The 27,092-nt window shown below is 39.2% G+C and overlaps 1 protein-coding gene across 11 annotated transcripts; it reads right to left on the bottom strand.

Annotated features, from left to right (window-relative positions):
• Positions 1-1,895: 1,895 nt before the first annotated feature.
• On the bottom strand, positions 1,896-27,092 carry LOC308555888 (uncharacterized protein). 11 transcript variants are annotated; one of them, XR_013998649.1, is made up of 6 exons: positions 26,593-27,034; positions 25,616-25,735; positions 24,029-24,155; positions 23,538-23,627; positions 4,857-6,549; positions 1,896-2,142 (listed from the first exon to the last, which is right to left on the bottom strand). XR_013998649.1 is itself a non-coding variant. In XM_081134640.1 (5 exons), the coding sequence occupies exons 2-5, from the start codon at positions 25,661-25,663 to the stop codon at positions 5,216-5,218; spliced, it is 1,599 nt and encodes a 532-aa protein (XP_080990766.1). In that variant the 5' UTR covers positions 25,664-25,735; positions 26,593-27,092; the 3' UTR covers positions 1,896-5,215. The 11 variants fall into 11 exon arrangements, 10 of the variants coding, with proteins under 10 accessions (XP_080990766.1, XP_080990769.1, XP_080990770.1 ...); XM_081134640.1 differs by having other exon boundaries at positions 1,896-6,549; positions 26,593-27,092; XM_081134643.1 differs by having other exon boundaries at positions 1,896-6,549; positions 26,604-27,092.

Here is a 27,092-nt window from a genome sequence, read left to right as displayed (position 1 = left end):
TAGTGGGGTTCACAGCTCCCTGAAGGTTTTCCCCTATTTACATACAAAGTTTTGCATTATTGATTATCCAATAAATTTGAACTCCTAAATAAAGTTTTTTTCAGATTTGTGGAATTTATAAGGCATTCTGCTTGCATGGTTTCTTTTATTTTAAATAAAAGCTAAGCTATACTTGTAGGCTTTCTCACATTCATTGCCCTTGAATGACTTCTCCCCAGTATGAATTATATGTTCCGATGGAAACAGGTTCTGGATTGGAGACTTTTCCACACTACAATCACAGTATTTCTCTCCAGTATGAGTTCTTTAAAAGAGAATAAGATTACATTTTGACATAGCTTTTACTCACCTATTTGTAAGGGTATTACCTGTGTACAATGTTTTGTGAGTTGTATAGGAGGGCCTTTTATACTAATTATATTCTTTCTTTCTTTTTTAATATATCTTTATTGATCTCAAAGAGAGGAAGGGAGAGGGAGGGAGATAGATGATGAGAGATTCATTGATCAGCTAGCCTGCAACCCAGGCATGTGCCCTGACCGGGAATCGAACCCTGATCGCCTGGATCCTAGGTCGATGCTCAACCGCTGAGCCACGACCGGCCGGGCCTAATTATATTCTTCTGCCTTTTCATTAGTGTGAATTTTTGACACATTTATTACAGTCTTGTCACATTTATTACATTCTGTGTTCTTTAGAAATTTCCCCAAAATTCATTACACTCATTGCCTCTCACTTTAGTCAATGATTCTTGTTAAATAAATGTAAATTTCCCCCAAAGTTTGACTTGGGCTTTCTGTTGCTTTTTAAAAATATATCTGGGGGGGGGGGGTACATCTGTAGTACTTTCAACAATAAAGATAAATTTTTAAAGAGGGGATGAAGTATGTGTACATTCTTACCACAACCAGAGACTTGAGACACCAGTTTTGCCTCCAGTATTAGTGCCACTGCAGATCCCAACAGAACTACACCTCTGGGTGATTACACCCATTCCATTCCAGGAAACACTAATTTCCCAGTGGCAATTGAGCCAGAGTAACTACATCCCACTTCCTGGATACATCAGTGAAGATGGAGAAACAAATGATCAAAGTTGAGCCAAGTAGGGATACGTGCTCTCCAGCAAACTATCTCCTGTTACTCTTTCCCCTATCAATCATGGTTTGAATTTGCAGCCAGTTGCTCACTCAGAATCTGCATTTTGGTGTTCAATAGCCTATTTAATTATTTGTTTCCTTTTATAATAGCGGTCTTCCCCTTAAAGTTCATGAAAGCAGTAACTATATGCACATATAACCACTGTATACCCTTGGCAGAAATTCTTAAATGAGTGACTACTGCCCTTCCTTTTCTCTGGCCACAAACCTCAGCTTTCCTCTCTTGCAACACCTCCAGGAGTGGCGTTCTTAGTAATAACTCTCTCATTTGGCCTGAGTCAAGGACCAGCCACGGTTATCACAGGCTGTGCCCACAAGATGTTCCAGGGCCCAGATATTTGTCTGTGAACCCATGGTTCTAGCACTCTCAGGTTAAAAGAGCACCCTGAACTCTTTCCACATCCTCTTATGGAAGAAATGCATGTGGAAAACCATGCCCAGAACATGCTTACAAGACTGGGGACTTCCCATACAGCGTCCAACCCACCGACAGTCACATCAGGCCTCACCCCCAATGTCTCCAACCAAACAGCTCTCTAGAGTGGTCTACAAAGCAATGTGTCAGGAAGGTGGTGACCAAATGCAGTAGGTAAGCTTGTGTGCCCTGCCGCTATACTGTCTGAGTCAAGTCCTTCACTCACCACTTATTAGCTATGCAACTTCTGACAAGTTTCTATACTGCCAATGGATGGTCATTGGCATCAACTGAATGCCAACAGAAATCCCCAATTTGGAGTGGGTGATGGAGTCTTTATTAAGTGCAAACAGCTCAATTGTGATACAGTGCAGCTGTGGGACAGCTTAGTAGTGTTACAGTTCAATTATGAATCGGCACAGCTGCTGAAGAGCATGGCTGTGAGGCAGCGCTCGGTGCAGGTGGCCCTTGGGTGAGGCCCTTCTCCAGTTAGGTCAGCTCTGCTCCAGTCTGGCGATATGTGTTTAGTGTTTCAGCTCCAGATATGGAAATGCAGTCTTCAGTCTTCTGTGGAAAGGGAAAGTGCACACACAAGACAGAGAAGAGCTGACATATAGAGAGAAGTCCCCTCCCCTGGTCTGCTCTCATGCAAATGAGAACTCCAAATCCTCACAACTTAATTGGTCCAAAAAGCACTGTCCTGATTGGCCAAAACAGAGCTTCTCTAATTGGTTGGTGAAGATGCTGATGAGAATATAGATAGACAGCTTTGATTGGACAGGGAAAATCTCAATCCTAATGGTTGAAATAGGATTCCAACAACTCCTTTCTAAGGGTTGGCTCAGATGACAGAACACAGTGCAAACAGGTAGCTTAGTTCCCTGGGCAAGCAGTTTAGTTTAGAAGCGGTTTAAGTTTAAGGGCTTCTCCCTTAAGTGTGGCTTGTGTGAGAGGCCCCTTTTAGCAACAGCTGCCAGGCTGTTTATAAATTTGAGCCCAGTTAGCCACTAGGAGCCCTTCTCAATAGGAACATTTATTTTCTGGGTCAACACCACCTTTCTTGAACCTTCAAGAGGGGATGGTAGAAACAGCCTCATATAAATTGTGAGGATTGAGTCGATATACACAGGGTGCTTACAACAGTACCTGGCACAAGGTATGCCCTCAAATGTTGACTGTTCTCCCCAGCAATGGGGATGTAACTGGAACACTATGGTTTCTGGGGCCAGGTAGGTTTGGATGGCCATGTGTGGAGCTAGGTCCAGATTGGCCATAACAATATAAAAACACTTGGAAGCACAAATCTGGCATGTCTTAGTTATATTTGAATAGATAAGCAGGCAGCACAAATGCAAATTGTACATCTTAGAACACTGGGTACTTTTCTCATTTATTTTCAGAAAGACACACTGACAAGTACTTTTTATCGCAACAGGTTTTAAGGATAGTGATGTGTGGTGTACAGGGTAACACACAGAACAGAGGATATGTCTGCATGACCAAATCCTGGCAGAGAATGACCATTCGCACAACTGAGAAGTCCTTAAGTGATGGGAAAGATCAAGCTTTGTATTTCTTTTCCCTTCACAAACTGGTATAAAAGGATTAAAAGTAAAAATATTACTAAAAATATATTTAGCAGGAGTTGAGGTTGGCCAAGAAGCTGGGAGCCCTCCCACTGCAGGTGGGAGTTTTGTTTCCACGCTGTCCTGCTGGCTAATCCAATGGTGTAAGGGAGGGCCGCACAAAGTGCAAAGGGAAAAAGGAAGGAAAGGAGAGGAATTAGGCAGCTGGAGGCTACTCATTCTTAGATTAAACTCATGTTTAAGGGAATTGTCTTCTTAACCATATGTGGGCTTTAAAGCTGCAGGAAACTTCAACTCTGTTTAACCTGGAATCCATTGACTCCACCATGACACAGAATACCCTCTCTATAACTTAGAGCTTAGCAACAGCATTCATAGGGGTCAGCAGGCTGCCCAATTTGGTGGGGAACACTTCTACAGACCAGGGACCTGCCACCTTCTTCCTAGAACAATAGTTTCCTTGCTCTTTCACCTTTACGACATGGAGCGCTCTGGGCTACAGTGGTGTAGGCTCCCCATTATTTGTGGTGAGGGACAGTGCCACCAGAAGTTGTGTGTGTGAAGACACACAGATGTTATTTTATCTCTATGATTTCTACTGACAGCACTGAAGGATTAAAGATGATGACTGACCTGTACCTGCAGCAGTAGAATGTCACTCGAACTTTTGGGCACAGACACTGCTCCAGAGAATGTCATGTTGCTATTGACCACTTCTTGACTCATAGAATTACTCAACATGTTGCTCACCACTGTCAGAATTGGACAGTGTTTAAGTAGTGGAATAACCAGATGGAGGAGAGGGAGTGATCACTTTCAAATGCAAAGCACAAATACAAAGCTCTCTGCTTTTCCTGTGAACACAGAATCAATACCTTCAGAAAACTGGACAAAGGCAGGACAAGGACCAGGATGCAGTTCAATAAACTCTAATGCAGGAGCCACTGAGGACTGCCCAGCTGAAGAGAGTAGGTCAGACCCTTTTGAGAACTGGCCATGTGGCTCCAACTTCTCATGTCAGTTGCACATCAGGAAATAGCAAGTCACAGAAGTGGAGGTGACCTAAAACACCACCAGGTGTTTGGGACTGTCACACCTGAAGTTGAACATGCCCCTGCCTGCTTTGTGTAGAGTAACTGCAGTACAAACAATTGGAAGATAATATTTATACAGACTAAGCTCCTACTTTAGGTATCACCCCAGGGTCAGAGTCAAACTGAGGCCCAGAGGAACTGGGTGACTCAAGAATTTTGATTAACCTCTGCCTCCCAGGCAGAACTTCCAAGTTCTGAAAGCTGAGTTTGGGTGCAACATCCAGAATCATGGACTGTGTGTGAGGTCAGATCACTACACTCACCAAGAACAAATGGGCTGGTAATAAGTGACATGATGCTACCAATTAGGGGTTGCTAAACCAAAAGAGGGACACACCATTCAAATGAATTGTCCAGGAAGGAGAAGACAGACAGACAGTTAAGGACACAGAGACCAGAGAGATCTGACAAAAGATGGTTTGAAGCAGAAAGTGGGGAGCACAGTTTAAGTAAGTCCTGGGCTGATGCATGAGTAGTAAATACACTTTCTTTACTCTGGGTGTCTGCAGTGTGGATGAGAACAAAGGGTTCCAACTGAAGGTGGACACCCCTTATATAAGAGAATCAAGTAGAGTGAAATGCTTGTAGACCATTTTCTTACCTTATTGTTCCTTAGCTTCTTAACCTTAATTTTTACAATTTGATCATTTCTCTTAATAATCAAAATGTTAATTTGATAAACAAATTTCTGTGTTGTTAATGAAGCTCCATTTTGGTTCTTATACTTGGTAATTCAGACTAATTACACAGTACTGCTATTCAGTTGAGGCAGTTCTGAACCATGAGGAGTGTTTGATATTCTAAAATTATCAAAACCCACAGTATTGTAAAGCTAGACTTTCCATAAATAAAATGACTATCTTAATATAAGATTTCATGGTTATTCTTAGAATGGATTCTCTTAAATTCAATTATTCACATATTCAGTCTCAAAGCGCTTCCTTATACATTGCAATCATATCACTTTTCTCCAATATGATGTTTCTGATGCTGAATGAGGTTTGCAGTCTGGTTGAATGCTTTCCCACATTTATTACATTTGTAGGGTTTCTCTCCTGTGTGAATCCTCTGATGTTGAGTAAGGTGGGTGCTTCGGATAAAGGCTTTTCCACAGATTTTACATTTGTAAGGTTTTTCCCTAGTATGAATTCTCTTATGTTGAGTAAGGGCCGAATGGTCACTGAAGGCTTTTTCACATATATTACATGTGTATGGTTTTTCCCCAGTATGAATTCTCTGATGTTGAGCCAGGGCTGATTGGTCCCTAAAGGCTTTTTCACATAAACCACATCTGTAAGGTTTTTCTCCAGTATGAATTTTCCGATGTCGAGCAAAAGATGAATTATCTCTGAAAGCTTTCCCACATTCATTACACTTATAAGGTTTCTCTCCAGTATGAATTCTCTGATGTTCAGTAAGGGAAGAGTTCACCCTGAAGGCCTTTCCACATTCATTACATTCAAAGGGCTTTTCTCCAGTGTGAATTCTCTGATGCTGAAGAAAACTTGTACTCTGATTGAAGGCTTTCCCACACTCATTACATTTATAGGGTTTCTCTCCACTATGAATATTCTGGTGTTTGGTAAGATGTGCCCTGCACACAAAGGCTTTGTCACATATGTTACATTCAAAAGGTTTTTCTCCAGTATGTATTCTATGATGGTGGGCAAGGTGTATATTTCGGATAAAAGCTTTTCCACATAAGTTGCATTCAAAAGGTTTCTCTCCAGTGTGAATTTTCTGATGATATGTCAGTGAGGAGCTCACCGAGAAGGCCTTGCCACATTCCTTACATTCATATGGTTTTTCACCAGTGTGAATTCTTTGGTGATGGATAAGGTGTGTACTCTGATGAAAGGCTTTCCCACATTCTCTACATTTATACCGTTTCTCTTTAATAAGAGTTTTCCGATTTGAATTAAGTTTTTCAGTATGAATTTTCTGATGTTTATTAAGGGTTGAACTCTTAGTGAAGACTTTTCCACACTCACTACACTCAAAGGCTTTTTTGCTAGACTGAAATCCCTGACTTTGAACAAAAGATGAGCTCATGATGCACTGCTTCTCAGATCTATTACATTCTTGGTCACTACCTACAGATGAGGTTTTCTGGTGATTGAGTACCATTTTCTGCAACTTTATCTCCTGGTCTCCATGCTGCCATTCCAATAGGCTATCATATTTCCAGAAACTACTGCCAGTGAATCTTCCCTTTATCATCCACTGATCCAATTCTTCTTCAGGAATATTTGCTTTCAGGGTAGATTTCTTATTCACAGGGATAGTCATCCAGTCTGAAAGACATCAGAAATAAAAATGTCTGTTTTATCCTAGTGAAACATCTAGTTAGGATAAGATGATGAACCTGTTTATAATGCTAATAAAAAGGTTTCAGTTTTGAAGATTTCCTGAAAGGAAAAACGAAGAGAGGTGAACAGAGGACAAATCAGGAAAGGGTTGATCTAATGTACATACAATACATTAAGCAGGAGATCTTGGGAGCATGAGTTCAGAAGTCACAGGACTGGGATGTGAACCCGAGTATAATAGTTATGATTACAGAGATGTTACCTGACTTTCTGAGCCACAGAAAAATCTATACAGACCACGCTATGTCCACAGATAAGAATAAATGTACCTCATTTATCTTAGTGATACGGTCTTTAAAATAATCCAGATGTGACCTTAAGAAACCATTAAAACTAGAGGCAACACGTGGCAGAAAAAAAATTCAGCTCCAGAGTAACTACTAAAACCAATATTTTTACTGTTTTATACACTCATTTTAGCATTCAGATGGATAATAAAAAGTTAGGGTATGATTAAGGCTGTGTGAAGGACCTCCTTCCTGGTGAGGAAGCAATGTCTTCAAACTTATATGTATAATGTAACATCCATATTAAGATAATGTAGCCCCAGCTGGGCGTGGCTCAGCAGTTGAGCATCAACCTAGGATCCAGGCGATCAGGGTTAGATTCCCGGTCAGGGCACATGCCCTGGTTGTGGGCTCGATCAATGACTCTCTCATCATTGATGTTTCTAACTCTCTCTCCCCACTCCTTTCCTCTGTCTGAAATCAATAAAAATATATTTTTTAAAAAAAAGATAATGTAAAATAAGGATGTATATATGTGAGCACAGAAAATCAAGAACGTGCAAATCTGGCAGGATATACCCACTATGTCTCCAAAGGCAAGGCCCTGAATCAAGAGGAATGGGGACTACTAGTCACTAGAATGGAAATCTGCTACTGGGATAGGAGCCCATGGTCCCATGAATTACCTGACAAAATAATTCCTCTCTCCAAACACAAACTTCACCACATAACACTATCTCACTTGCTTTCATTCATAGGTACCTTGATATTAACAAATAGAGTTCGAAATTGCATATCAGTTTTGCATACATATTTATGAATATCTGCCTTTTATGTTAAGTTTATTTAAGACTCTGTACTCAGACATGCAATAATAAGGACAAGCTACTAAACACACAATGCAGATTACTGGGAAGTGCTATAAAGAACAAGCCTTCTTCATTACTTTTTTCCCTACTCAATCCAGGAAATCTATAAAGAGCTATAATAAAAAAACAAATAAATAAACTTTTTGAAACTTATCTGAAAAAGAGAGTTAAACAGGTGCATTTTAAGGCTAAAAATCTGGGTGAGCTCAGAATAATATATCCTTGCTCAAAACAAAGAATGGTCAAAGTTAAACACCAGTATTGCCAAATTTCAAAATCTTTAAGGACTAACTTTCACTTCTGGACCTGACAGAGTAGCCTGTGACAGACCAATATTCCTGGGGAAAACAACTGGAAAATCTGAAGTGGAAAAAAATTATGTCTAAAGGCATCATATGTCACTTGAGGCCAACTTGATAGTCTAATTTGGGGGAGAGAAGGGAAATACAGAGAGGTGGTCCCAAAACTTAGTGGTTTTTATCTCACAGAATTTGCTGAATTCTTATGCTTCTCAGGGCAAGAGACTAAAGCTAAGCAGAGATTTGGAATTTTCTACAGTTTTATAGTATTGTTAAGCCAAAAACTGGAGTTCAGGACCTTCCAAGGAAGGGAGGGCAGGGATAGTTAGTGTGTGAGGCTCTCATTTGGGACTTAAATATTTGCATTATAGGGATACCAGAAGGGGGAAAAAGGAAACTTTATTTAAAGAAATTATAGCTGGAAACTTTCCCAACCTGGGAAACATATATCCAGGAAGCACAAACAAGATGAACGCAAAAAGATCCACATCAAGGCATACTGTAATAAAGATGGCAGAAGATAGATAAAGAGATCATCTTGAAAGAAGCAAGAGGAAAGCAATGAGTTACACACAAAAGAAACCTCGTAAGGCTGTGAGCTGATTTATCATCAGCAATTTTGCAGGCCAGAAGGAAGTGGCAGGACATCTTGAAAGTGCTGAAAGGAACCTACAACCTAGAATACTATATCTGGCACAATTATCATTCAGAATTGAAGGAGAGAAAAAGAATTTCCTGGACAAGCAAAAACTAAAGGAGTTCATCACCATGAAATGGGTGATGGGTCTTCACCCATTTACAAGAAATGTTAAAGGGTCTTCTTTAAGCAGAAAAGGAAAGACCATAACCAAAAATAAGAAAATATGGGAAAGGGGGAAAAAATCTCACAGTAAAGCCAAATAGTTAATGAATACAGTGAATCAAGTATTTATGAGACCTGTGCTCTAACCAAAGCTAGAGAGCCTCAGCCGTGAATCAGGTATTTAAAAAGCTTCTATGAAGGTCAAAAGAAAAAAGTATCCAACTCAACTCAAATGACAATAAGTAGTTAGGAGATATACCATACAAAAAAGATCTAATACATGACATTAATAACATAAAGCAAGGAGAAGGGAGTTAAAATGTAATCCTTATAGACTATATTTGAACTTAAATGACTATCAGCTTAAAAAAGACTGTTATAGATATAGAATGATATACATAAACCTCATGGTAGCCACAAACCAAAAACCCACAAAAAATATACAAAGAATAAAGAGAGAAAAAACAAACAAAACACTAAACAAAACCAGCAAACCACAAAGGAAGGGATCAAGAGAAAAAGAAAGGAACGGGAGAATTATAAAAACAACCAAAAACAATTAACAAAATGGCAATAAGTACATTCTTATCAATAATTTTTTTAAATATAAATGAATTAACCACTCCAATAAAAAGACACAAGATGGCATAATGAATAAGAAAACAAGACCCATCTATATGCTGTGTACAAGAGATTCACTTAAGATCAAAAGACACAAGCAGAATGAAAGTGAAGGGATAGAAAAAGATATTCCGTGCAAACAGAAACGAAATAAAAGCTGGTGGAGCAAGATCCTATCAGACAAAATATTTCAAAATAAATTTTTTGAAAAGACAAAGAAGGATATTACATAATTAAAAGGTGTCAATCCAAGAAGAGGATATAACAATCATAAATATCTATGCACCCAACATAGAAGCACTGAAATATACAAAGCAATTATTACTGAATATAAAAGGAGAAATCCACAGTAATACAATAAAAGTAGGGGATTTTAATGTGACATTCACATCAATGGATAGATTGATCATCTAGACAGAAAATTAATAAGGAAATAATGGCCTTAAATGTCATGTTAGATCAGATTCACCTAATAGATATTCTAGACTATTTCATCCAAAACTGCAAAATACATATTTTTTTTCAAGTACACATAGAACATTCTCCAGGAGAGAGCACATATGAGGCCACAAAACAAGCCTCAATAAATTCAAGATGATTGAAATCATATCAAGCATCTTTTCTGACCACAATGGCATGAAAACTAGAAATCACCTACAAGAAGAAAACAGGAAAAAACACAAATATGTAGAGATTAAACAACATGCCACTAAACAACCAATGGATCAAAGAGGAAATAAAAAACTATCTTGAAACAAATGAAAATACAAATTTTTGAAATGTATAGGATGCAGCAAAAGCAGATTGAGGAGGGAAGTTCATAGCTATACAGACCTACCTGAAGAAGCAAAAAAAAATCCCAAATAAACAATCTACCTGTACACCTAAAGGAACTAGGAAAAGAACAAACAAAAACCAAAGAAAACAAAAGGGATAAAATAGTTAAGATCCAACTGGAAATAAAAGTAGAAATAAAACAATAGAAAAGATCAATAAAACTAAGAAGTGGTTCTTTGAAAAGATAAAATAGAAAAACTGTTAGCCGAACTCATCAAGGAAAAGTAAAAGAGCCCAAATAAATAAAATCATAAATGAAAAAGAAGTTACAAATGACACCACAGAAATACAAATCATTAAAAAAATACTATGAACAATTACATGTCAACAAATTCAGCAACCTAGAAGAAATTTTATGATAAATTTCTATAAGTATGTAACCTTCCAAAACCAAACCCAACAGAAATACAAATCTAAACATATCTGTTACTAGGAATAAAATTGAAGTGGTAATCAAAAAACTCCCAACAAATAAAAGTCCAGGCCAGACAGCTTCACAGGTGAATTCTACACAACATTCAAAGAAGAAATAATATCTATCCTTCTTAAACTATTTCAAAAAATTAAATAGGAAGAAATGCTTCTAAACTCATTCTATGAATCCAGCATTTCCCAGATACCAAAACCAGATAATGACATTACAAAAAAAGAAAATTACAAGCCAATATCCTTAAGGAACATAGATGCAAAAATTCTCAACAATATTAGCAAACTGGATTCAACAATGTATTGAAAGGATTACATACCATAACTAAATGGGTTTCATGCCAGAGATGCAAGAATGGTTCAATATCCATAAATCAATCAATGTGAGGCATCACATTAACAAAATAAAGGATAAAAACCATATGAACATCTCAATAGCTGCAGAAAAAGCATTTGATGAAATTCAACATCCATTTTGATTTTTAAAATTCCATAAAAGTAGATATAAAGGGAACTTTAACCAGAAATGATAAAGGCTACATATGACAAACCCAGAGCTAACATAACACTCAATTGTGAAAAGCTGAAAGTTTTTCCTCTAAGATCAGGAAGAAGACAAGGATGCCCACTCTCATTACTATATTCAATATAGTAATGGAAATCCTAGCCACAGCAATCAGATGAGAAAAAGAAATAAAGGACATCAAAATTGAAAAGGAAGAAGTAAAACTGTCATTATTTGCAGATGACATGATACTATATATAAAAAGCCCTAATGACTCCACCAAAAGACTATTAGAACTAATAAATGAATTCAATAAAGTTGCAGGATACAGGATCAATATACAGAAACTTGTTGCATTTCTATACACCAATAACAAAATGATCAGAAGGAGAAATTAAGAAATCCCATTTACAATTGCATCAAAATGTATAAAATACCTAGGAATAAATTTAACCAAGAAGGTAAAAGACGTGTATTCTAAAAACTATAAAAAAGAAACTGAAGAGGACACAAATAAATGGAAGGATATACCTTGGTCATAAATTGAAAGGATTAATATTGTTAACATGTCTTTATTACCTAAAGCAATATATAGATTCAATGCAATCCCTATTAAAATATGAATGGCATTCTTCTTGGAATTACTACAACTAATTCTAAAATGTATATATAAACACAAAGAACACTGACCAGTCAAACTATTCAAAGAAATCCTGAGGAAGAACAAAAGTGGGAGGTATCACACTACCTGGTATCAAACTATACTACAAGGCTACAATAATCAAAACAGTATGGTACTGGCACAAAAACAGATAGTATATAAATCAATGGAATAGAGAACCCAGAAATAGATCCTCACTTATATGGTCAAGTAATCCATGACAAAGGAGTCAAGGATATACAGTGGGGTAAAGACAGTCTCTTCAATAAGTGGTGTTGGGAAAACTGAACAGATACAGTTGAAAAAATTAAATTGGACCATTTTCTTAAACCATATACAAAAATGAACTCAAAATGAATTCAAGACTTAAATTTAAGGCCTGAAACCATAAAAATCCTTGAAGAAAACACAGGCAGTAAACTCTTTGACATGTCTTAGCAATGTATTTTTGGATATGTTTCCTTGGGCAAAGGCAACAAAAGCAAAAATAAATAAACAGGGCTACATCAAACTAAAAAGGGTTTGCACAGCAAAGGAAACCATCAACCTGCTGAATGGGAGAAGTTATTTGCCAATGATACATTCAATAAAGGATTAATATCCAAAATATATATGGAACTCATACAATTTAACACCCAAAAAACCAACAACAATCCGATTAAAAATGGGCAGAGGACCTGAATAGACATATCTCCAAGGAGAACATACAGATGGCCAACATACATAAGAAAAGATGCTCAATATCACTATTCATCAGGGAAATGCAAATTAAAACCACAATGAGGTATCACCTCACACCTGCTAAAATGACTAGTATCAAAAAGACAAGAAATAACAAGTATCTGCGAGGATGTGGAGAAAAGGGAACCCTTAATACACTGCTGGTGGGAATGTAAATTAGTGCAGCTACTATGGAAAAAAGTATGGAGGTACCTTTAAAAATTAAGAATAGTACTCTCATATGATCCAGCAATTCCTGTTCTGGGTATTTACCCAAAAATATGAAAACACTTATTTGTAAGGATACATGTACCCCTATGTTCACTGCAGCATTATTCATGACAGCCAAGACATGGGCACAACCTAAGTGTGCACTGATGGAGGAGTGGATAAAGGGCTAGTACATACATACACAATGGACTACAACTCAGCCACAAAAATGATGAAATATTGCCATTGCAACAACATAGATTAAGTAAGTTAAATGGAAAATGACAAAAACCGTATGACTTTACTCACATGTGGAATATAAAACAAAAAATAACAGACTAACAAAACAAACTCACAGATAACAGTCAATAGCACGGTGGTTATCACAGGGGAAGGGGCCTGGAGGAGGGCGAGAGGGAAAAGAGGGTCAAATACATGGTAAGAGAAGGAAACTAGACTTCTGGTGGTGAGCATGGAATTGAGTACACAGAGGTCAAATTATAATATTATATACCTGAAAATTATGTAATGTTATTAACCAATGTTACTTCAATAAATTTAACAAAAAAACATTTTTTAAATGGGCAAAACCAAAGCTATGGTTAGGGTAGTAGTTATCTTTAGGACAAAAGAAACAGAAGGGCTGGGGGGCTTCTGGTATGCTAGTAACATTCTATTTCCCGAGAGAGGTGCTGATTACACAGAAGTATCTATACTATAAAAAATTTGTTGAGTTTTACACTTATGATTTGCGTACTTTTCTGTTAGTATTACTGCAGAAACAAAATTACTTTAAAAAACTTGGGGAATAAATTTCAAAAATAATAATTTGACTCAACAAAACTAACTGCTAGCTTTCTTTTCTACAGCTTTGGGAAGCTGTCTATGAAAACCTTTTCTTGATTGTGGTAATAAAAACACATCCTCTGTATAGATAAGAATATTTGTCTTTTTAATGTTTTAGGTTACAGGATAACACTCATTGAATTGTTAATGTAGAGGGCAGTCAAATGCACCCTGGTTCTACCACATTGAAGATGAACTGAAGTGAGGAAGACTGGACTCACTGAAACTATGAGCACTCAGAGTGAGCTTTCACTGGGCTCGGGTCACTTCAGTGTGGGTTGAATTAAAGAGCCAAAGCCCTAGCTACACTGGCCCACACGAAATATATATATATATATATATATATATATATATATATATATATATATATATATATATATGGTTTTAAACTATATAACTCTAGGGTATCAAGCAAGGCATGCAAGCAGTATGACCCAAGCGCCCCTCTACAATGTAGTCAAAAGGCCACCCCCAGGGAGGGACAAGAAACTAATCCAATTTATTTCCAAATCAAAAGTTTCAAGAATTTGTCCATCAGATACACCCAGAAGTGGGGAGTGGGAGTGAATAAAGAAAGGAGGTTTACAGTCAATATGCAAAGCCTTTAGGCCCCAGATCCCCTCGCCAACTCAGAGGGACTAGAGATGTCCCTCTCCCCACAAAAGATCAGAGGCACTTTCTTCCCAGAGGCACTTTCTTCCCAAGGCAGCTGGTGGCAGGAGAGCTGCACTGGGGACAAGCCTCACATACTCACCCACGCAGAGCTTCCCAAAGGACTTCAGTCCTCCTGCTGTTTAACTGGGCAATCAGGGACTGCCGCATGCTGAGGAAACCTCTAACAATAAAGAGGTACCAAAATAATCAAAGAGAAAATTCAAGAACACAGAGGCTATGAAGGGAGAAGGAAATGTTTTTGAAAATCATTCTCTTTAGAGGTAAAATGTTTTAACTATAAAACATGAATAAGAGCTTATAGATAAAGCAACATTCAAAGAAATCAGAGTTCTTGAAAATTAAAAATCACGGCAGAATTTGAAAACTTAAAAGAGAAGTCCCGAAATAAACAGTTAAAAAACCAGAAAAAGAAAGAAACAAACGTCTTTAAGCAATGGGCAAATGACAGGGAAAGATGGTGATCCCTGAGAGAAGGGAAACAGATAAGGGCAAACCTAGGCATGCCCCAATTTGGCCCCTGGAGGCAGTTTCCAGGTCATAGCACAAGACCAAAATAGCCCAGCAGCCTCAATGAACTGAAGTGACAGATCAGGATTTGGGGAGGCTGAGGCAGCTAAAAATCTGGCCTGCTACAGAAAAGAAAGCTGAGGAAACTGAATTTGCAGTTTAAAACCTTCCCATGAGAAAAAAAAAGAGAGAAAAAAAGCCCAGAGACTTTCCCGGTTCTACCAAACATTTAATGAAGAAATGATACCAATTCTACACACATTTCCCAGAAAATAGGAGAAATGGGGAAAATTCCAAATTCATTTTATAAAGCTAACATTATTCTGATACCAAAGGAAAGAAAATTACAACCATATTACTCATGAATGTTGATGCAAAACTCTTAACAAAATGTTAGCAAATTAAATCTAGCAATATTGAAAAAGGAATAAGACTAAATTGGATTTAATCCAGGAATGCAAATTTGATTTGACATTTTACACCAATCAATGTAATTCACTATATCAATCACAGCATTGTCTTAAGGATTCAGAAAAAGATGATACATCTGATAAGAGGTTAACTTCCAAAATAGATAAAGTACTCATACAACTCCACAAAAAGAAGGCAAAAAAACCAATTTAAAAATGGGCAGAGAGCCCAGCTGAGTGTGGCTCAGTGGTTGAGCATCGACCTAGGATCCAGGAGATTGAAGTTCGATTCCTGGTCAGGGCACATGCCCGGGTTGTGGGCTCGATCCCCAGTCAGGGGTGTGCAGGAGGCAGCCGATTAATGACTCTCTCATCATTGATGTTTCTATCTCTCTCCCTTTCCTTTCCTCTCTCTAAAATCAATAAAGATATGTTTTTTTTAAGAAATGGGCAGAGAACATGAGTAGACACTTCTCCAAAGAAGACATACAGATGGCCAAGAGACATATGCAAAAATGCTCAACATCACTAATTATCAGAGATGAAAATTAAAATGACACCGGCCAGAATGGCCACCATCAATTAATCAACAAACAACAAGTGCTGGCCAGGATGTGGAGAAAAAGGAACCCTAGTGCAATGCTAGTAGCAATACAGACTGGTGCAGTGACTATGGAAAACAGTGCGGAGTTTCCTCAGAAAATTTAAAATGAGACTGCCATTTGAGCCAGTGATCCCACTTCTAGGAATATATCCTAAGAAGCCTGAAACACCAATCAGAAAGAATATATGCACCCCTATGTTCATAGCAGTGCTACTTACAATAGCTAAGATCTGGAAATAGCCAAGTGCCCATCAGTAGATGAGTGGCTTAAAAAATGGTGGTACATTTACACCATGGAACACTATGCAGCTATAAAAAAGGAGCTCTTACCCTTTGAGACAGCTAAAGGGACCTGGAAAGTACTATGCTAAGTGAAATAAGCTAGTCAGAGAAAGATAAGTATCACATGATCTCACTTATATGTGGAATCTAATGAACAAAATAAACTGGCAAACAAATTAGATCCAGAGACACTGAAGCATGCAACAGGTTGATGTATTTCAGAGAGAAGGGGTGGAGTGGGAAGAGGTTAACCAAAGAACTTATATGCATATATGCATAGCCCATGGACAGAAAATAGTGTGGGGAAGGCCTGGGGAGGGGCTGGGAATGGGATGGAGGGGGTTAATGGGGGAGTAAGAAGGATATCTATAATACTTTCAACAATAAAGACAAATTTTAAAAGAAAATAAAAGAATTATATATATTTTTTAATTCAGATCTGTTTATGGTAAAACTCCCATTAAACCAGGAACATCTGTAAACGTCCTCAATCTGATAAAGAGCATCTATAAAAAACAACTCAGTGGTGAAAGACTGAATGCTTTCCCTGAGACAGGGAACAAGAGGGGTGGCTTCTCTCAAAGCTGCTCCTCAGCACTGTGCTGGAGTAGTAGCCGGTACAGAAACACCAGACCTTGCACACATTACTGTGGGAACACAAATGGAATGGTCACCTTGAAAACAGTTTCACAACTTATTAGAAAGTTAAATATACATTTAGTATACAACCCAGCAACCCTACTTCTAGACATTTACCTCAGTGGAAACATATGGCCAGAAAAAGCATAGGAACTAAAAATACGTGCACACAAAAACTTGTACCAAATTGTTCATCGAAGCTTTAGCCAAATACTGACAAGCCAAACGTTCACCAGTGAGTGGATGAACAAACAATTGTCCAGCCACACGACAGGATGCTACTCAGCAAAGCAGGGACTACAACACGTGAAACAGTAAGGATGAGTCTCAAAGATATTAAGTAAAAGAAGTCAGATGCAAAAGAGCACATGCTATGTAATTCCACTCACGGGAGATCCTGGAAACGTAAATTTGCAAGGGAAGCAGATCAGTTGCAGCCAGGAGAGTAACTGAAAAGAGGTTAAAAGGGAATTTTTAGGGGTGACTAGAATGTCATTTTTCTTGATCTGTAATGGTTACATACCTGTATGAATTCATCAAATCTGATCAAATATTACACTTTTAAAGCTGGTTCATTTTACCTCATGTATATTATACTGTAATGAAGCTGATTAAAAATATTTTTACAACCTCAGGAGAAGAACTGAAGAATAAAATTGAAAAATCTGTCAAAAAGTAGAACAAAAAAGCATAAAGATGAAAAATTTGATAAAAATAAAAGTAGACCAGTCCAGGAGGTGTCAAGCATTCCATGAAGAGAAAATAAGAGAAAACTGAAGGTGGAAATTAAACAATAGAAGAAAATGTCTTCTACCATAATGGAAGAACCAAAGGGCAGGCATTTTATTTTTTCAAAGGACAATAATATATTGTTTATTGATTTAAACTGGGAACAATTCAATAAATTCTGAGTGCATATTAGGTACAATGCTAACCATTATTTAAAAAAACGTAAAAATGGATTTGCTTACAAAAGAATAAAGTGTCCAGCAACACAGTGTGAATTAAAATATTTGCACTGCCTTTGAATTCTAAGTTCTCCAATAACATCAAGTCTAATGCCAAACTATTTTCCAACCAAATGCCTAGAAATCTGACAGTAGTTAATCATGCTGTTACACACACACACAGTTTACAGAAAAAAACATCAACTGAAATACAAATGTGCTGTCCTTTAAAAAATAAAAATTATAAACTATCAATGTGAACCTGGAAGAAATGAGGTATAAGTTAATATCTAAAAACTTCACTTAAATTTTATTGAGTGTTTAGAGGCTTTTTAAAAAATGTACTATTAAAACCAATAGGGATAAGTAAGTTCAATTTCTGGACATGGTGGATGACTGGTCACACAAAATGCAAAGGGCAGGCATTTTAGATGAAAAGGCCTCACCAAACACTCAACCAAAGGCTTCCAGATGCCAGGGGATGCAAACAGAACCACACCAGGGTATATCACTTTGAAACTTCAGAACACTGGAGTAAAGCAGGAGCTCCTGCAAGTTTTTGAAGAGGAAAACAAGTCACAACTGATGAAGGCTCAGAATGATTTTGTATTTCACAAGAGCAGATTGAGGTACAGAAAACAATGGAGCAATGTCTTCAAAATTCTGAAGGAAAAAGATTTCCAGTGCTGAACTTTATGTACTCAAACTCCCCAGCAAGTGTTGGGATAGAAAAAAGATATTTACAGACATGATAGGCTACAAAAAAATGAACTCTTTCTTAGGAAGCTACTGAAAGATGTGTGCCGCCAAAAGAAGGGAGCAAACCAAGCAGGAAGATGACACGGGACATGAAGCCAGGAATGAGGGGCTTCGCAGGAAGATGAGAGCTGGGCACCAGCTGCTCTAGAATGGAGCAGGTCACACGCTCCAGAAGAGGCTTTTCCAGGAAAACGAAACTGTCACATTGCCTGATGAATCTGAAAGTCTTGAGAAGAGATGAAGACAACTGGAGAAGGGCCGAGATTAAACGAAACTACGAACCAATGAACGCTGGGAATGGATTGCTGAGGAAAACAAACATTGTCATAAGTTACTATATGGATCAGTTTTGTGAATAGTGCTTAAGGATGTAAACACTGATTATTACTCTGACCAAAATGACTCTACAACTCTACTGGGAACACAGGGAATGAAAAGGCAGTAAGATGACTACTTGGGGCAGCAAGTTTCATCTTCACTTTTTATAGAAGGAATTCAATAAATAACGTCTAAAACTGAAAAGTCAAGAGGCAGCAATACAAACATGTTACTTGGAGACATGAAAGCAAATAGACCAAATAATTAGCTAAAAGAAGAAAAAGTGGAAGAGAGGGGACAAGGGGCCACTGTTTTTCATAATAAACACTGTAGTTTCATTAAACTAAATGCATGTAATTAGGTCGTGGCCACGTAGCTCAGTTGGTTAGAACATCGTCCTGATACACCAAGGTTTCAGGTTCGATCCCTGGTCAGGGCACATACAAGAATCAACCAATGAACGCAGAAATCAGTGGAACAACAAATCAGTGTTTCTCTCTTTCTCCCTTCCTCTCTCTCTCTAAAAGTCAAAAAAAATTTTTTTTTTAATGTATTACTTTTATAAAATTTAATTCTAAAAATAAAAAAAGAACGGAATAAACTCCAAAAAGTCACAGGAAAGAAATAAGGGAAAAGCAAAAATTAATGAACCAGATCAAGATAAAATAGAAAGGATCAGCTAAGTCAAACATTTATTCATTAAACGGTCTACTAAAAAAGCAAACCTCTGACAAGACTTATACAGAAAAAAGACAAAAGTAAATATTATTAGAAATCCATGCTTTCACTCAACAAACAGATACTGGGACCTGGTGTGCTGGGGACACAAGAGCAAACAAGACCAAGTCCTTCCCTCATGGATCTGAGGGCAGAAAGGATTATTTAAACAGGACACAGAAAGCACTAAGAAAAAGATTATAAAGACTGATCTATTCTAGTTCATTAATTAAGAATTTCTGTTAGTAAATAAAGAGAAAAGACAAGTTATAGACTGAAATATATATTAACTGGTAAAGTATTGGATTCCTGAAAATATATAAAACTCTCAGAAATGAATAAGAAAAAGATAATAGAAAATTGGGCAAAGAACATAAATATGTAAGTTATAGGACACAAATAATCAATATGTAAAAAGATGTTCAACTTCACTAGTAAACAAGGAAATGCAATTTAATACCACAATGAGATACCATTTCTCAAGAATGGGACTAGGAAAATTTTTTAAAGTTTGAAAGTTCCAAATTTTGGCAAGAATGTAAGGTAACAGGCCCGACCAGCATGGCTCAGTGATTGAGCATCAACCTAGGATCCAGGAGATCAGGGTTCTATTCCCGGTCAGGGCACATGCCCAGGTTGTGGGCTCCATCCCCAGTAGGGGGCGTGCAGGAGGCAGCCGATCAATGACTCTCTCATCATTGATGTTTCTATCTCTCTCTTCCTCTCCCTTCCTCTCTGTGAAATCAATAAAAACATTTTTAAAAAGGAGAGAATGTAAGGTAACAGGAACTTACATCAACTATTAGTATAATTTGAAACTAATTTGATTAGCAATCTGGGAAAATCTAGGAAAGCTGAAGAAGCATATACTCTTAAACCCAGTATTTCTACATGTATGAGTACACTAAAGAAAGTCCCAAACAAGGCCCATGTATATAAAAGGAAGTATGTACAAGAACATTCAGGTCAGCACTATTCAAAACAACAAAAAGTCTTGAAACAACCTCCAGGTCTATCAACAAGAGAAAGGATAAATTAAGGGATAGTCATTGAAGAAATATCAAAGTGCAGTTTAAAAAGACCCAGAGCTACATACCTCAACAAGGATTAAAAAATAGAAGTTGTGGAAAGATATCTATAGTACAATACATATATATCAAGCTTTACAGCAAAATTGCTGAGAACTATGATAAATGTGGTAAAACCATGAAGAGCAGCACAGAGCTGCTAGGGAAGAATCCAAGCTAGTGGCTCTCCGGTATGAAAGGAGGAAGGGAAGAAGAAGGGGTGCACACTGGGCTTCACATATGCCTCCATGTTGTTTCTTAAGCTGAACAGTGGGGTATGGGTGTTATTTCTTAGTTCTTTGAACTGTTCAAAAAATATTACATATCCTCTTTTGTATCTAGGATATACAGTATTCAAAATATATTTATTTTAAGGTAAAAAAAGCAAATAATAATACTAAGTGTAGAAATAAAATTACTTGTCAGAGCCCTGGCCAGTGTGGCTCAGTTGGTTCCTGTGCACTGAAAGGTTGCCGGTTCGATTCCCAGTCAGGGCACATCCCAGGTTGTGAGCTTGGTCCCCAGCAGGGGGCATGCAGGAGGCAGCGGATCAATATTTCACTCTCACATAAATGTTTCTCTCTCCCTCTCCCTTTCCCTCTCCCTTCCTCTGTCTCTAAAAATCAATAAAAATATATTTTTTTAAAAATTACTTGTCAGAGAAATAAGAGCTCATTCTCTAAAAAAAATTCCCAACAAATTTAAGAGAAAAAGAAATGCAAGTAAAATCAGAAATGAGAAAGAAGCCATAATATAAAAATAGTGAAAGTATAAATACATATCATGCATAATTATAAATGAATACATTTTACAGCTCAAAAAATATTAATTTAAAGCTAAAGTGTAAGAAGTACAGTTGATATAATAAAATGAAACCTAAACAAATTAATAAATAAAAAATATAAAAAGCTATTAACAAACTACCCAAATTAAGGGGTCAAGTAGTTTTCTTTAGATTTACTGAGTAAACAATTTGTGTGTAATTAAAGCTATTTTGGAGAAGGAGGAAAATGACACAGTTTGAGGGTCAGATGGGTTTCATGCTAGCTTCACCCTAATCCTGACTTGCCATGTAATAGTAACATTAAATCCATCCAAATTAATTAACCAGGCTGAGACTCAGTTTTCTGTAAACTGGGGTTAATCATACTTGCCTCAGAGGTTGTCATTATTAAACGGGGCAGCTAACATAAATCCCCAGAAGTCACCCAGCATGGTGCCCTGCCACAAGGACTCAGTCAGCTTTCTCCTCCTACTAGCTCATGGCCCAGAGAAGAGAGAAATTAGAAGAAAAGCTATCTATCAGAACTTTTTCTTGTTCTAATTACAAATAAGTGTCTATTCTAAGCCAAGAGTACAACAGTGGAAAAGGCCTAGCAGGTTTGGCTCAATGGTTAGAGAGTCAGCCCGCAGACTGAAGGGTCTCAGATTCAATTCCAGTCGAGGCCTCGTACCTCAGTTGCAGGTTCCATCTCCAGGCCCCGTTGGGGCGCGTGCAGGAGGCAACCCATCAACATGTCTCTCTCTGTGTCTCTCCCCCTCCCTTCCGCTCTCTCTCAAAAACAATGGAAAAAATATCCTCAGGTGAGGATTAAAAAAAAAAAGAACGAACTAGTGTTAATGACGAATAAATTGAAGAATGCATTCATGCCTAGCCGGGGCGTGGCTCAGCGGTTGAGCATTCACCTGGGATCCAGGAGATCATGGTTCGATTCCCAGTCAGGGCACATTGATGTTTCTCTCTCTCTCTCTCTCCCTCTCCCTTCCTCTCTGAAATCAATAAAGATATATTTAAAAAAAAAAAAAAGAATAGATTCATGATGCCAGAGTGGTAGGACAGTGAATTACTTTGTTTAATTCCCCTCCCCGTTGTTTGTTATAACACTGCTTGTGTAATACAGAATGAAATACTAAAATGCCTTAGTTTGGTTGTAATAAAACACACAAATTCAGAATGCTATTGGGGTAAAATATTTTTTTATAACTGTTTTGGGTTAAGACATTTAAATTCCATAACAAATTGGATCCTAGACCTTACAGGTATATAGTTATTTACTGTAGGATATAAATTCCTGCCTATTTCACTGGACTACTGTGAAACAGCAGTAACAAAAGGTTTTAAAATATATATGCATATAAATATTTTATAGCCCGCAAGTGTGGTGGTAAAAGTGAAATGTTGTAATATATTAGATAAGGCAATAAGCTCTCTAGATTGAAGGGTAGGAGAGGCACCCCTGCTCCTGTTCTTAAGCTACCAGATTCAACGGGCTCCTCAAGACAAGTAATGGCCATTAAACTGCCAGGTTTTCTGTATCCCTAAGCAACAAGTCTCTGCCACTGACCAGATGCTAAGTATTAAGATGCTGGGTGTAAGTGGTACAGCAGAATATACCATGGACCTGGCAGCGCTCTCATGGTGCTTACAGCCCAGTGCACTGCTGCAAAAGGTGGAGAGTAATTGTATGCTGACTGAATGCATGTACATGTGTATGAACAAATAGGGAGGCAACTGAAGAAATGTGCAATGTTTAGCCAGAAGAAGAGCGGCCTCAGGATGCACATGGTTACTTCATAACCATGAAGAAGCTGCCCTGCTGTGTGTGACCCAGAGTGGCTCCTCCTCACCGGAGGAGTAGGAACAGAGACTGCACTGTTAAGTGTTGAACAGGACAATGGAACCTGGTGGGGGAGCTGCCCAGATTACATGTAAGGTCTTTTCCAAACCAGAGATGATTAATCTATGCCAGATAAGAAGAGAAGAAAAATCCCAGAGAAGAGGGTCTAGGGAGGCACAAATTGCCAAAAGAAAGCAGTGACGCATGCAGAGACAAATGTAGCGACAAAGTATTTAGTTGAACAAAAGGGAGAAGAAGCTCATTTCCAGGTCTACAGAAGCTGCTCATTTCTGGGCCAGGCGCATTTGCTGAGTTTCTCTCCATGCCTCCCACGCGCAGGGTCTTACCCAGACAGAAGCCTCGGGAGGCGTCTTCTGGTGTCCATTCTTCCCCTTTTCCCAGCTGGGCAAACAGATCTGGTTTGGGTCCTAAGAGCCCTGTTTTTGAGGGGGGAAAAAATGGACCATATCTGTTGATGCTACAGAAAAAACTCACTGCAAGGAAGAGGTCTGGTCCTCAGAACTTCCTGGCAAAGGTGACTTGATGGGAAGGCCCAGGGTAGAGATAAGTTCCCAGAGGGCAAAAAGATGGCTCAGGCCTGATACACAACCTGTTCCCATGTCCTTCTCTCTGCCAAAGGGAAGGAGGATTCAACCCCTACTCACTCTAGGCTCCAAAAGAGTCCTGTGCCTGGGACACCAAGGGTAGGCAGGTCATAGACTTAAAACTAACATCTTCAGTCAGGCTATGCCCAGCACAATCTGCTATGTGCTACCAGTTTAAGGTCCCAGAGAGATGTCCACATGTAAAGATAAGCCTTCAGAGGCTCCCCACTTACCCAGCGAGACTAGGTGGCTGTAGTTCTCCAGCATCACATCCCTGTACAAGGCCCTCTGAGCAGGGTTCAGCTGTGCCCACTCATCCTGGGTGAAGAGCACCGCCACATCCTTGAAGGTCACTGTTTCCTGTAACAGCAAGCCCATCCCTGTTGACTGGTGGCTACCCCTCCACATGGCATATTTTCCATGCCTAACTAATATAGGTCTGTTGAAAGGCAATCAAATTAAGGCAGGTTGTAAACATAAGATAACTGTATGACACCAACAAAGAATTTGAGAAGATGGTCAGGGAAGAGAAATACCACAGTGGACTGGCACCATGGAGACCAGTTGCACAGAAAAAGTGGTGGTTGAGATGGATCCCAAAGGACAAGTCAGAAATTGGGAGCAGGAGGGTAAGTAGCTGGTGAGTTGTGACTGGATTGAACATGGCACCTTCAACCAGCTGCAAATCCCTTTCAACGATTTCTACCACAGATTCCTATCCTGGACAGGCTTAAATATGAAGGAGTTAGAAAAATTTAACCAAACTCATTGGAATTTAAATACTCAAATGAATGTTGCCTCCTTCAGAGTCCATACCCTTATTCTATAGAGACTGGCTCTGTTTAAAGCCTTTTAGTAAATAATTGAAATTGAAAACATAATCTTTTTAAAATTAAAAAAATTATAATTATAGTTGACAAACAATATTATACAGTAATTAGACATTTATGTAACTTATGAAGTGATTCCCCCTGATAAGTCTAGTACCCACCTGGCACCATACATAATTATTACAGTATTATTGACTATATTTCCTGTGCTGTACACTTTACATCCCTGTGACCATTCTATAGCTACCAACTTATACTTCTTAATCCCTTCACCTTTTTCACCCAGCTCTCCATACCCCTCCCATCTGGCAACCATCAGTTTGTTCTTTGTTTCTATAAGTCTGTTTCTGTTTTGTTTATTTTGTTCTTTAGATTCCACATATAAGTAAAATCATATGGTATTTGTCTTTCGCTGACTCACTTATTTCACTAAGCATGTTACCCTCTAGGTCCATCCATGTCACAAATGGTAAGATTTCATTATTTTTCATGGCTGAGTAATATTCCATTCATATATGTACCACATTTTTAAAATTATTTCATTGGTATGCAATATCCTCTGAAGTAAAAAGCCATCTGTCATTATATTTTTGTTAAGAGAGACCAGTAAATCCCACCTCCCCAAGAAAGTGTTCCAATCTCTCTTCTCAACTCCTGTCTTAGGCACAGCCTTTACCACTTTAGACCCCTAATCTTACTTGCTAGTAGAAAGAATGCAGGTTTATTTTGGACCAACCTGGGTTCCAGTTCCAGTTATCACTTATGTGACCTTTAACAAGTTCCTTAGCTTGGATGACACCCACTAGGATGAGCCTGACAAGAGGGAGGGGGGAGAAAGTAGTGACTGAGTCAAGCCTTTGAATGAGTCTGGATCGGAAGAAAAACCTCTGGTCAGGAAAAAGAAACATGTCCACACTCTCCAAACCTCTACATTGAAATCTAAGGCAATTCAGTGTGTGGAAAAGCACTCCACAGCAACCCCTCACTCACCTGAACCATGTTTGGCAGGTGCCTCACAGCCATTTCTTCTTCTCTCATGAGCGTTTTTAGGAACAAGCAGAGTAGAATTCCTCAGGCAGAAACTTCTACACATCTGTTATGAGGAGAGGGCTGGATCAAAAGAAAGCACACAGCAGTCCGGAGTGAGGCTGTGAATATTCACATCCTGTGAGTCCTCCAAATACTCCCAGCCCTGAATTCTTAGTCCCTGTCTGCTCTCAATTCTCTTTCCTTCTGAGAGCATTTCTGCTACACCCACGGTGAAAGGAATCACTCGCCATTCTGATACCCACCCTGAGTATTTCCCCTACATCTGAGTCAAATCCTCCGAATGAATCTCCCATTCCATCTCGTAAATACACTGACTTCTCTTTGCAGAAAGCACTCTCCAGCCCCAGTTCTACCGACTCCCAGGCCTTTGCCCTTAAGTTACCCTGACAGGTCTCTAACAAAGCCTCTCCTCGCTGGACGGCTGCCTAATTCTGGGAGGGGAGTAGAGGAAGTGGAGAAGGAGGGTCGTCTTCTTTCTCCTCAAAAAGGAAGCTAAGAAGGCTAGATCTTTTTCGTTTGTTTGTTTTCCTCCCCTCCTTTGTCGAGTTTCTAGAGCCAAGCCCTTCTCTGACCTCAGGTCTGTCCTCCTCTGGGGCCCAGTTTGGGCTATCTGGAGTGAATGGTAGATGAGCAGTGTATTTGGGAGGGGAGGGAGAAGGGCGGGGAAGGGAGGGGGTTAGGAATCTTATTCACACAACCCTCCCGCCCTCTGCTCCGCTGCCCTCAGAGGGCTCCACACAGTGTTCCAGCCCCATCAGGAGCACCATCTACCCCCTGGGCGTAAACGGCCTCCCGGGGTCGGCTCTAGGAGGCACGCCAGAAGCCCTGCCCGCATCCTCCTCCGAGGGCACTCGCAGATTCGAGGCCGAGACCCAAGAGCCCACACCTGGGCGTCCCTTTTCTCTTTGGAATCAAACCTTAGCCATACATCTGAGAAGTTTGGGGCATCAGATCAGCGTCCTCCAGAACGGAGCATGACCTGGACCTCCTGGGCTTTCATCTCCGTTCTTCTCCTCGTACGCAACCACCCACGGCTGCTCCAGCTCTCCCGATGAGGCTCTGGCCACCGCGCCTGGTCACCAATGGGTGGCCGAGGAGACCCTGCTGGCGGCTAGAGATTGCAATCGCCACATCGCCGGCAGAACACAAAGAGCTGGCGTCTGCAGCCCGGGGCTGAAGTGCGCTTGCGCATTGCCCTGGGATCCGCTGGGACGGATCTCCACAAATTCGAAGGCTGCACCGTTCTCCTCTCCAAACCACTTCCCATTTGGCAAATCCGCCGCGGCGAGCGCCGCAGCCGCGCGAGGCCGAGGAAAATATTGCGGTCGGGAGCAGACACGGCCCCGCCCTTCGAGCCCCTTCCTTTCCTCCTCCGCCAGTTCCAGAGGCGCTCTGCACTTAAACTACATTTCCCAGT

The sequence above is a fragment of the Miniopterus schreibersii genome, assembly GCF_964146895.1.
Source record: "Miniopterus schreibersii genome assembly, chromosome: 4".
NCBI lineage: Eukaryota > Metazoa > Chordata > Mammalia > Chiroptera > Miniopteridae > Miniopterus > Miniopterus schreibersii.
The sequence above is the reverse complement of the archived record's forward strand: the minus strand, read 5'-3'. Positions and strand labels throughout refer to the sequence as shown.